Source organism: Aotus nancymaae, unplaced genomic scaffold, assembly GCF_030222135.1.
Source record: "Aotus nancymaae isolate 86718 unplaced genomic scaffold, 86718_ANA_hifiasm-v0.15.2.pri h1tg000057l, whole genome shotgun sequence".
NCBI lineage: Eukaryota > Metazoa > Chordata > Mammalia > Primates > Aotidae > Aotus > Aotus nancymaae.
Window position 1 is genome coordinate 54,479,544 of NW_026988471.1, and position 13,006 is coordinate 54,492,549.

A 13,006-nucleotide genomic window follows, 5' to 3' on the forward strand; every position below is an offset into this window, starting at 1 on the left:
GCTGTGGTGGCTTGTGCTTGTGGTCCCAGCTTCTCCAGAGGGTAAGATGGGAGAATCACTTGAGCCTAGGAGGCTGAGGCTGCAGTGAGCTGTGACTGTGCCACTATACTCCAGCCTGGGTGACAGAGAAAGACCATGTCTCAAAAACCCCTCAAGTTGTAAGTAACTACTGCTAACATGCCAATGAGTATCCCTTGAGATGTCTATTTAGTGTATGTGTACTGCATTTATAAAAAAGGAACCTCTGTGCTTCTTGTGTGTGTATGTGTGTGTGTGTGTGTATGTATATATATATATACACATATACATATATATATATATATATATGTATATGTGTATACACACACATATATTTGAGATGGAGTCTTGCACTGTCAACCAGCCTGGAGTGCAGTGGCATGATCTCCGCTCACTGCAGTCTCTTTCTCCTGGGTTCAAGGGATTCTCCTGCCTCAGTCTCCTGAATAGCTGGGACTACAGGTGCATGCCACCAAGCCCAGCTAATTTTTTGTATTTTTAGTAGAGATAGGATCTCACTATGTTAGCCAGGATGGTCTTCATCTCCTGAACTTGTGATCTGCCCGCCTCAGCCTCCCAAAGTGCTAGGATTACAGGTGTGAGCCACTGCACCTGGCCTTTATTTTCATTTTTAAAAATTGCTGTTGATGTTAAATATCTTGGTTGGCTTCTTATAAAAATAATTTGTTCATATTCTTTACTTATTTTTCTATTGATATTCATCATTCTTACTGATCTATAAAAGCCCTTTGTAATTAAGCTTCTGTCATATGTTATAAGCATTTTTCCTTTAGGTTGCTGATTATCTCTTAACCTTATTGCAATTTTTGCCATATAATTAAAAAGAAATTACGGGGTCAAATTTTATGAATTTATTTACTTTTTTGGCTTTGATATAATGCTGAGAAGGAGTTCTCCAGTACTAATCTTATTAAAACATCCAATTTACTTCTAGTAAACCCTCCTGCCCCAACAAAATTATCTTTTCCCACCACCTTTTAAAAAAAACACATTTAGCTCTTTGATCCAGACAGGATTTTGGTATAAAAACGAGTAGAGATCCTGGTTTTTTTTTTTTTTTTTTTAACACACAGAAAATAATTCTGTTCCAATGCAGAGATCCTGTTTTAAGATAACCAGCTGTACCAATATAATTTATTAAATAATCTTTGTCACTGACTATAATACAACTTCTAGCATATATTATAATCCCATGTATATTATTTCTGGTCTTTGTTTTCTTGTTGCATGGATTATCTATTTCTGGGCCAGTAATATACTGTTTTGTTGTCTATGGCTTTATAGTATATTTTAATATATAGTAAAACAGACACTCTTATTACTCCCCTGACCCCACTGTTTTCTACAGTTGTCTTAGAGATTTTCTGGATGTATGAATTACAACAAAGATTAGATTTAAAAATATCCTAACAATTATCTTGCCATAATTGGTTGGTTAGTAGAAAACTGGGGAAACAGAGCTATAGGTAGGTATTTTTAGTAACTGCTCCCCTAGATGTTGTTCTACTTCAAAACAGTCAGTGTTTCTATTCCATCATGGAAAGAAAAATATACGTTTTTTCTTTTTGTGAGATAAAGTCTTGCTCTGTTGCCCAGGCTGGAGTGCAGTGGTGTGATCTCAGCTCACTGCAGCCTCCACCTCCCAGGTTCAAGCAATTCTCTGCCTCAGCCTCCTGAGTAGCTGGGATTACAGGCGCCCACCACCACGCCTGGCTAATTTTTGTATTTTTAGTAGAGACGGGGTTTCCTTATCTTGGCCAGGCTGGTCTTGAACTCCTGACTTCGTGATCCACCTGCCTCAGCCTCCCAAAGTGCTGGGATTATAGGCGTGAGCTACCACGCCTGGCCAATATTTCTTTATGCTAGAAAAAAGTCTGAAAAAACAAATATGTATGTTAAACATGGTAAAACTTTTGCCAGCAGCATCTCTGCCACTTTTGTTTTCTGTGTCTAGGCTAGTAGTAGGCAAAGTGGATAATTCTTATCCACCTAGGTGATTTCAAAAGGGTAGTTTTAAGAGAGTTATAAAAATAATAACATCTGTCCTTTTACCTTTCGTTGATCAAGTTGTGTGTTATGAAGCAGTACCGCAGTCATATTTGGATATAATTTTACCATGACACCAGTATCTCTATAAAAAAGAAATAAGAAGCCTGGTTAAAACAATAAGTATCTGTATATACACTGACAATAAAACTGATTATGTTTTCACAGAAGGAACAAGTAGAAAAGAAATCCATTCTTGTATGTTTTTAGAACTATAAAAAGTATACTTTTCAACTGAAAATATACCCTATAAATAAATATGTGTGAATCAGTGAAGAAAAGATAAAAAATATGCAGTAAAAAAGCTTTTAGACTATATATTCTTCTGTATTTGTCTCCATAATTTCCAAAAACATTTTTTTTTTTTCGGTTGCCCAGGCTGGAGTGCAGTGGTGCCATCTGGGCTCACTGCAACCTCCACCTCCCAAGTTCAAGCCATTCTCATGCCTCAGCCTCTCAAGTAGCTGGGATTACAGGCATATGCCACCATGCCCAGCTAATTTTTGTATTTTTAGTAGAGACGATGTTTCACCATGTTGGCAGGCTGGTCTCGATTTTCCAAAAAATTTTTGAAATGACATAAATATTTTTTAAATAGTATAGAATATCATATCATTAACCTGTAAGGTGGGGATTTAAGGAAGGTGGTCAGGTAAAATGGGATACTTACTTCATTAAAAAAACTAACCTTCCCTTTTTTCTCTAGTCTACAAAAATAACCCATACCATTTCTTATTTTTCACCTGCAATAGTAAACAAATTATCTCATTGCCCTTTTTTGTTTCAAATAGCTTTGAACATTTTTGCTATGCTCGATAATTTCTTTTTTCTTAAAAATGGGATTTTCTGATCCTGAAAATACAATCTCTTTTAGCTGGTAAAAAAAAAATACTTTGAGATTAAAATTGGCATTTAAAAATATGTGCCAATTAAGCATTCAGATTATATTTAAAACAAGCCATCAAAAGAAAAAAAAAAGGAAAAAGGAAATATTGCTAGGTCTATTTTGGGCCTATTTAATATTTACTGGTAAAATTAAAATGGTGGAAAATTTGGTTAAAGAATTCAGACTGGGTGTGGTGGCTAATGCCTATAATCCCAGCACTTTGAAAGGAGGCCAAGGTGGGTGGATTGAAAGGTCAGGAGTTCGATACGAGCTTTGCCAATTTGGTGAAACCCTGTCTCTACTAAAAATGCAAAAATTAGCTGGGCATGGTGGCGCCCACCTATAGTCCCAGCTACTCGGGAGGCTGAGGCAGAAGAATTGCTTGAGCCCAGGAGGCAGAAGTTGCAGTGAGCTGAGATCACGCTACTGTACTCCAGTCTGGGCGACAGAGTGAGACTCCGTCTTAAAAAAAAAAAAAAAAAAAAAAAAAAAAAAAAAAGAATTCAGTTAGAAGAATCTATTATAATTAGAACCACACAACTATGTTACTGAAATTCTACAAAATGATACAGAAAATATACTATACCTTAAAAAGTCATGATTATATGGCAATGGCATGTAATCTAAATACCTTATGATTTCAAAGTAAATAAAGTAAATGTGAAATTAAATTGGGATTGTAATAGAAATGTGTTAAAAACCAACACAAGGCTGAGCATGGTGGCTCATGCTTGTAATCCTGGCACTTTAGGAGGCTGAGGCGGGAGGATCACTTAAGGCCAGGGGCTTAAGACCAATCTGGGTAACACAGTGAAACCCTGTCTTTACAAAAAATTAAAAAGTCAGCAAGGTGTGGTGGTTTGTGCTTGTAGTCCTAAATACTCAGGAGGCTGAGGTGGGAGAATTGCTTGATCCTAAGTGTTTGAAGTTGCTAAGAGGTATGAGGGCACCACTGCATCCCACTGTGGGATAAAAATATAAAGGAAAAAGCTCAGCACAGAATATTACTTGCTATTACCTGATTTCAGTTATTGTGGCAGTATACACTGCTCCAAATTCTAATTGCTGCTCCTGCTGTAAGTGCAAAATAAGCCATGAGATTCATAAAGAAAACATCAACAAAAAGTAGAAAAACCAAATATATCTATATGATATGTAATATGATCTATACTTACATCATCCTTGCAGATTTCAGTAATGAAGTCTCTTGCCTCATGCATAGCACTAGGTGTTGGTGCAAATACAGAAAATGTTTCTTCATCCACCTGACTAACAGTTACACCTTTTAAAAACATAATTTAACATATTAAAGTTAACTTGGCTGGGCATGGTGGGTCACATTTGGAATCTCAGCATTCTGGGAGGCTGAGGTGGGAGGATCAGTTGAGCTGAGGAGTTTAAGACCAGCCTGGGCAACACAGGGAGAGCCTGTTGCTACAAAAAATAAATTAAAAAATTAGTTGGGTCCAGTAGCATGTGCCCAACTACTTGGGCATCAGAGTCCAGAGGATCACTTGAGCCCAGGGGTCAAGGCTGCAGTGAATGGTGATTGTACACTGCACTCCAGTCTGGGTGACAGAGGAAGACCCTGTCTCAAAAAAAAAAAAAAAAAAAAAAGTTAACTTGCTCATTCCAGTGATACTAGGTAGGCCCTGGGGATACAGTGGTGAGCTAATATGCTTGATTTATTGAAGCTCACCACCTGGTGGAATCAAATATACCAATACAAATTTTGGAGAGTCTGATTCTGCTCTCTTAATTACAAGTAAAAACTATAATAGAACACTTTCCTCACCATTTTTCTTTCTCCTGCTTACTCTTTAGAAGGGTAAATAAATGAATAAGGGACAAAATCATATCAGTTTCTCAATCTTAGCAAATGGCTAAGGTGACTCTGCTTCTCACTCTCTTGCAATAACCTCAAACGCTGAAGTACTAGGTAATTCAAACATTGTGTCAGGAAAAATAAATTGTGTATACTCTTTAAATAAAAGAGTATAAATAAAATTAAGTGAAAGTAGCAGAATAACCAGAAATAACTAAGTAATAGTTCCTCTAAAGTTAAAAACTAAAAATTATTCTAGATATTCAACTATAAAATGTTACAAAAAAAAATCCTGATATGGTCTAGCATTGAATTAAAAAACCCCAAACTTCATACAACTCTTACCTGTTTCAGCCTGAAGTTTTTTTAAGTTATATCCACCTGGTCCAACAAATTTTGCTCGTTTTGACAATGGAACCTGAACAGTTTCTGGAATATAATACAGACAAATATGTAAAAAATTTAAGTAGATACATGAACCTAAAAACATGTCATGGTCACTTGAGTTTTTTTTTTTTTTAACCTAGACACATGTAAAAATATTTTACTATAAAACAGAAAAGTAGATGATTAAAATTACTGAAAAGTGTTAAAGAATATTCCCTAAAATTTAAAGCATTTTAGCTAAAAGTATTTAAAATATTTTTATTTTGTGTGTTGGGTAAAAACAATTTAAGAACAGTAATATTCGTTCATATATTAATGTTTCTTACAATGATCACTAAAATTTTAATGTATTACCTACAATGGGTCCATTTTCTTTTCTAGATGCTCGAGGTTTTGAAATAGTTTTGTTCATGATCTGTAATATCTCCTTTTTTGCCACTAGAAGAGATAAAAACACAATAAAAGTTATAACTACATAAATATGATCTGAAATAGCTGCACTCTTAGTTTTTATGATGTACAATCCAAACCCTTTAGCTTAATAACTGAAGCTCTCCACATTCTAATTACCTTGAAAATTCACTCATATTCTTTTCTCCATAATCCTATCTTAAAGAGAGTTGCCTTATTTGCAAAAATTGAAATTTCACTGGTAACCGACTTTGATGTTTATTCATGTGCCCCCAAAATTTAGTTCTTCATTTTTTTAAAAAATAGATATGGGGTCTGTGTTGCCCAGACTGGTCTTGAACTCCTGGGGCTCAAGCAGACCTCCTGCCTTGACCTCCTAAAGTACTAGGATAAGCCACCATGCCATGCCTGGCTACTTAATACTTCCTTTTTTTGAGACAGTTTCCTTGTGTCACCCAGGCTGGAGTGCAGTGGCATGATCTCAGCTCACTGCAACCTCTGCCTCCTGGGCTCAAGTGATTCTCTGTCTCAGCCTCCTGAGTAGCTGGGATTATAGGCATGTGCCACAATGCCTGGTTAATTTTTATATTTTTAGTAGAGACAGGGTTTCACCATGTTGGCTAGGCTGGTCTAGAACTCCTGATCTCAAGTGATCTGCCCATCTCGGCCTCCTAAAGTGCTGGGATTACAGATGTCAGCCATCGGACCTGGCCAGTACTTTGAGTTAAGTCATTTGAAATTCCACTTTTTAAAGCAATATTTTATAATAAGCACAATGAGAACTATAGTTCTCATTAGCAAACTGGAACAGAATGAAAGGAGAATCAAGTACACTGGCTCACCTGAAGCTTGTTGAATAGCATCCATTACAATTTTTACTGGTATTCCAGGTAATTTAATATCAGCCTAAGATAGAAAAGTCAAAGAATTATATAAATATTGACTCATAGCATTATTTAAATGTTACAAAAATGAAACAAAATGAGTTTTAAAATACCTGTAATGCAGTTATTCCTTTACTAGTGCCAGCCATTTTGAAGTCCATGTCACCATTGTAATCTTCAATTCCCTTTGGGAATTAAAAAAGTTATGACATAGTTTTAAACAAAACCAAAATCAACATATTCGCTATAGAAACATTTCAAAAAAAAGTTTTAGAAGTCAACCGTATCCTCTAAGACAAAACACAGAGCAATGTTTTCTACATTAACTACTGCTTCCAATTTGTGACTTTTTAAGCTACAATTATTTTCACCAGAAACATCATTTATAGCATTTCTTTGCCTCATTAATGCATAAGGATAAATTTATGATCATCCTAAAGTGAGCCATTATGAAAACTTACACTGTATACTACTGTAATACTTAAGTGTAAGTATTACTATTTGTTTAAAGTAATCATTTTATTTATTTATTTAGAGACAGAGTCTTGCTCTCTTGCCTCGGCTGGAGTGCAGTGGCACAGTCTCGGCCCAGTATAACCTCTGCCTCCTGGGTTCAAGCAGTTCTGCCTCAGCCTGTCGAGTAGCTGGGATTACATGCCCGGCTAATTTTTGTATTTTTAGTAGAGATGGGGTCTTGCCACATTAGCCAGGCTTGTCTTGATCTCCTGACCCCAAGTGATCCATGTGCCTCAGCTTCCCAAAATGCTGAGATTACAGGTATAACCAACTGTGCCTCGTCTATTACTATTAATATAATATCTTTTTTAAACTCACATCCTTTAAGAGCTAAGATGAACCTGCAGAAGAGGAAGAGAACAAGTACCTGTTCTTCAGATACTAGCTTTCTTCTAAGAATATGTTACGTGCAAAGTACATAGTCTTCACCATTATTTGATTTGCTTTTATCTTTTATGTTTATTCTTCATTATTAAATATTTAAAACCGGGAATGTACTTGCCAGAATATCTGTCAGCAAACGATAATCATCTATTTCACCCTTCTCAGGATTGGTTTTGGTGACCAATCCTATGGCTACGCCTGCGACAGCAGATGAAATTGGAACCCCTGTAATTGGGAAAAAGAACTTTTGTGGGTAATATGTACATCCAGCTTAAAACACTTATTTATCTATTAACTGTTTTTTTTTTTGTTTTTTTTTTTTGAGAGGGAGTCTCACTCTGTTGCCCAGGCTGGAGTGCAGTGGCATGATCTTGGCTCACTGTAGCCTCTGCCTCCTGGGTTCAAGAGATCCTCCCACCTCAGCCTCCTTAATAGCTGGGAATATAGGCACCTGCTACCATGCCTGGCTATTTTTTTTTGTATTTTTAGTAGAGATGGGGTTTCACCATGTTGGCCATGCTGGTCTTGAACTCCTGACCTCAGGTGATCCACTAGCTTTGGCCTCCCGAAGTGTTGGGATTACAGGCACAAGCCACCGCGCCCAGCTGACATTTATTTTTAATGTAAGTGGATACTGTTGTCTAAATTGACAATCACCAAAGCTGAGTTGGAAAAGTCTTAAGAGGTCATCTGACTACTTCATTTGTTTTTGAACATATAATGAAGTTCCCTAAACAATGTAAACAAGTACTATATCCAGCAAAAAACTTCTCTAATAATAGCAAACTTTGTAACTCTTAAATTATCCATTGCTTTGCTCTTTTGCTTCTGATGTCTTATTCTTTTTGTTGGAAAGTAAGCATCTATTTGGTAAATTCTTCCAGCCTGAACCCCTCAGTTTACCTCCCCATGGCAGCTACCATTAGTGTATCCTCCTGGAAAATTTCTGTGCACAAGCATAAATGTAAATATAATCTTTTGTTTTCTTTACTCATGGCAGCATACTGTATGCATTTACTGTTCTGCACCTTGCCTTTTTCCATTTAATAACATGTTTTGGATATTGACACATACCACCACACAAAGCTCTACTTTATTCCTTTGAATGACTGCATAGTACTCCCTCTATGTTTTGTAAGTCACACACAGAAAAGTGACTGCTGAGTCAAAATGCATGTACATTTACATTTGTTACACTGTCAAACTGCCTTCTAAAGACACAGCATTTTAAACTTTTACTACTAGTATAAGAAGGTACATGCTATCCTATATTCTTGTTATTTCTTGTCAAATCTTTTGATTTTTCTCAATTTAAAAGTTAAAAAACGGTTGATTATTTTAAATCTGACCTGTTTTTTATGATTGAGGTTGAAAACTTTTTCATGTTCATAAACTTATTTATATGTCTTATTTTGAGAACTCCCTGTTTATGGCCTTCAACCATTTTTATACTTGGTTGGCAGTCTTTTTATTATTGATTTTCTTTCAATATGGATAGATCTTTATTAAAATATAAAGATAATATGTTTTATAACATGTAAATATAAAATATTTTATTTCCTAGTTTGTTGACTTTGCTTATGGTGATTAATTTTCCGTGTAGAATTTTTAGTTTACACAATCATGGTTCCTGGGTTTTGCTTAGCAGAGCCTTTCTTCTCCAAGATTTTGATAAAATTTAACCATCTTTCATTTGTTTAAAAATGTTTAAGTTTTGATCACTTGGAATTTACTTTGATAAAAAGGAGTATGGATTTCATTTCATTTTCTCTAAGCAATCTTATCTATACTCATGGTTTCAACCACCGTCTATAATGTTGATGATGTAAAAATCTATCCATTCTGTCCACTCTCTGTACCAAAGCCTGGACCTGTGTAAATAAACTGCTTGTCAAACATGTCTGGCTTCATGTCCCCAAAACACCTTAAATATGTATTCCAAATTGAGCCAGACCTGGTGGCTCACGCTTGTAATTCCAATGCTTTGGCAGGCAGTGATGGGAGGATCTAACTCAGGAATTTCAGACCAGCCTGGGCAACATAGTGAGACTTCATCTCTATAAATAATAATAATAATAATAAAAGAAATATATATGTTCAAAATTGAACCACTTTCAAAAAATCCTTTTCCTCCTGCATTCTTTGGTTGGAACCAACTAAGACACACATGCCAGAATCATCATTTCTTTCCTCATTTCTATATCCCATCAAGTCACAAAGATCTGTTTATTTTTTAGAAAGCTATCCTTTACCCTAAATATTAAAATACCTATTGCTACTTTTTAGTCTGAGTCCACATCATTTCCTGCCCTAGTAACAATCTCCCTGTATGGCTTCCCAGATTTTAGTTTCTCTTTACTTCTTAGTCTCTCTCATCTCATTCCCCAGGGCCATTCATCACTTAAGCTGGGAAAAACTGTTTGGAAAAAACAAAAGCAGATTCAAATCATGCCACTGTTTTTCATAAAATCCTCCAAGTTCTCCATTGCCTGCTTTCAGGAAATTTTTGTACATATTCTGTGGTCAAATAAATTTGGAAAAATATTACATGTCCTATTCCTAGAGAGTCAGTATTCTGATTAGCTTTTTAGTCTATTTAACCCACATTAAATAAACCTGCTTACCCCTGCTGAAACTTACTTTAAAACAAAACAAATTTTTTCATGGCATACAATAATCAATGTCCTGTGGAACACTATTCCATGGAATACTGAATTGGAAAAATTCTGGCTTTAAGTCCAAACTCCTTAGCATAACAATGACCTTCAACATCTGGTTCTAGTTTATTACCTTAACACCTCTTCGAGTATATTCCTGAAACATACTACACTGTTTCATAACTTCTTAACTTTGCACATGCTGGTCATTTCATGTGAAATATAGGCCTTGCTCCTAATATGCCCAGTCAACAACTACTCAGCCTTTAAAACCAGATGAAATGTAGTCTCTCTCAGCCAGTTATGCTCAGCCTAGTTCATCAATCACCTTGTATGCCTCATACATATTTGTATTACTACTTCTTTGATCTATTAGTATCTTTTTGCTTGTCTTCAAATCTTTAAGCTTTTTCAAAAACTGGGTACAATTTGTATCCCTGGGGCATAGCACAGTGCCTCACTTAGGGCAGGGAAAGCATTCATTTTTGAATTGAACTGTATACCTGTATTGGCCCATCCCACAGGATTTGACATTCATTCTCATCAAATTTAATTTTTTGGATTTTTGACTCTTCAAATTTAAACTATTGAGCTCCATATTTTTTTTTATCCTGTTCAATTTTGTCATTTAACAAATCAGTCACTCATTCCTTTTAATCAGTATCCTTTTTATTGGCAGGCCAGTGTTCTCAGTCTAGTCAACACTGAAAGAGACAGGGCTGAAATAAGCATCCTCAAGTCTTCAACTTGAGATCCTCCTCTGACCTGCTGATCAGATTCAACAGTCGCTTTGTTCATCCCTTAATCAGTATGCTTGGTGCACCTCTTATCTAGTCTAAATTTCTGCATCATTTGCACAAGATATCATAAATGTAAAGCTGATTTATACATACCTCACACCAACAGCAACACCCTCTACTGCAAATCTAGTAATTTCTTCAAAAACAGAAAGTGAATTAACAATGGCATGACTTATTTTGGAGGAGTCTCTTCTGGTTTCTCTCTGTAGTCCTTTTTCTTTCTTTCTTTCTTTTTTTTTTTGAGACGGAGTCATTCTGTTTCCTAGGCTGGGGTGCAGTGACGCGATCTCTGCTCACCGCAACCTCTGCCTCCTGGGTTCAAGCGATTCTCCTGCCTCAGCCTCCCAAGTACCTGGGATTACAGGTGCCCACCACCATGCCCGGCTAATTTTTGTATTTTTAGTAGAGACAGGGTTTCAGTATGTTGGCCAGGCAGGTCTCAAACTCCCGACCTCAAGTGATTGACCTGCCTCGGCCTCCCAAAGTGCTGGGATTACAGGTGTGAGCCACCAGCACGGTGGCCCCTTTCTTTTCTAAGCTACTTATAAACCATTATTTTTATAAGTTCTTAAAAGTCTTGTTGAGGGTCACTGTCAAGTTCACTGGGTTATATTTTATAGAAAACACTTTTCTTCTCTTCCAATAATGAGACTATTTTCCGTCCTTGGGATACCAGTCTCCATGATTTCTCAATGACTGCCATTATACTTCAGTAATCTAATCCTGAAGTTCTCATTATAATCAAAGATGAGTTTTTGTCTAGACTAAAAGATATGAATTCATTTAAAAATGGCAAGTAAAGACTCTCCTATGATGTCGTCTTTTATTTTTCAGTTCACCTTTTTCAAGATTTGTTCAGTGTTTTCCAATATGAGATTTAGAAGGCTGAGAAACACAAGTGCCATGAAGACAAGGGCTGTTTTGTTCATCACCATGTCCTAAGAACTTAGATCAGTGTTTGGCACATAGGTGCCACAGAGTAAAGATTTGTAGAGTGAAAGAATTAAGATGAAAATAGTAGCAGCAGTATTTTGCCAGCTGCCTTAAATATCAGATTATGTTTTCCTCCATTGAATAAATTAGAAAAGCACTTTTAGCATTTTTTGCTTTGGCCTATTTTTTAATTTTTCTAGATAATATTATTACATATTCATATCATTTTTTTGTTTAATAGAGATGGGGTTTCACTATGTTGGCCAGGATGGTCTCGATCTCCTGACCTTGTGATCCGCCCACCTTGGCCTCCCAAAGTGCTGGGATTACAGGCGTGAGCCACCTCGCCCAGCCTCACACCATTTTTTATTTTATCCTTTGTTATGGTCTTCCTTTCTGTCTTTCATGCCAGTACTGTAAATGTGTGAACTTATCAGAGAACTCCTTCTGTGGCCTTGTTAGTGTCTTTACTAACAAGTAAAGACACTTTACTAACTAACTTTACTAACTTCTTGAATAGCATCAGTGGTGCTATTCAAGAAGAAAAGAGATTCCTTCTCTCTTTCTTCTTGAATAGCACCACTGATGATGGTTTGGCACAAATTGGTTTTAAGAATCTCCTAGCACTATAATGCTTTCCTGTTTGCTGTTTTAGACTCGGGGATTATAATGAACCATCTGTAGTCTGCCTTCCTAAACTTCTGTGTACATGCCTGAATGGCATTGTTCTCTTGGCTTGTATAAATCAACTGAAAGATTACAGTTGCTTTCTATTATGAGTCCTAATAGTACTTACTAATCAAAACTTCCTTGGTGATTGGAATCAATTCTGGAGCTCTCTACCTTTTGGAAGGAAATAAAGTTTACTAGGTCACCAATGCAAATAAAAGTTTTTCAGTGTACTGCTTTTAGCTAAAAATAAGAATTCCAACAGTTATCTGGCTATCCAAAGCTCTACTTTTCAACCATTTTGTCTCTGGCTTGATTTGGTCAACTGTAATCTGACTTTGAGTTTTACTAAAATCCAATTTAAAGAAATCTTACATTTTATAGTAACAGGTGTATATAAAAGGCTAGCATTTTTTTTTTTAAACTTTTTTGGTAGAGATGGGGTTTTGCTATGCTGCTCAGGCTTGTCTTGAACTCTTGGCCTCAAGTGAGCCTCTCTTGCCTTGGCCTCCCAAAGTGCTGGCATTACAGGCATGAGCAATATTAGCAGTTTTGAGACATAATTCTTT

The 13,006-nt window shown here is 36.2% G+C and overlaps 1 protein-coding gene across 2 annotated transcripts in view; it reads right to left on the bottom strand.

The window, feature by feature from the left end:
* Window positions 1–13,006, bottom strand: part of PNPT1 (polyribonucleotide nucleotidyltransferase 1) — a 50,386-nt gene that overhangs the window by 2,410 nt on the left and 34,970 nt on the right. For both annotated transcript variants that reach the window (XM_012477257.3, XM_064364128.1), the window contains 8 exons: window positions 7,497–7,603; window positions 6,592–6,663; window positions 6,437–6,500; window positions 5,538–5,621; window positions 5,142–5,225; window positions 4,147–4,253; window positions 3,990–4,045; window positions 2,092–2,170 (listed from right to left, as the gene is read on the bottom strand). In XM_012477257.3, the coding sequence (XP_012332680.2) occupies window positions 2,092–2,170; window positions 3,990–4,045; window positions 4,147–4,253; window positions 5,142–5,225; window positions 5,538–5,621; window positions 6,437–6,500; window positions 6,592–6,663; window positions 7,497–7,603 (653 nt within the window). The remainder of the gene's footprint in view (window positions 1–2,091; window positions 2,171–3,989; window positions 4,046–4,146; window positions 4,254–5,141; window positions 5,226–5,537; window positions 5,622–6,436; window positions 6,501–6,591; window positions 6,664–7,496; window positions 7,604–13,006) is intronic.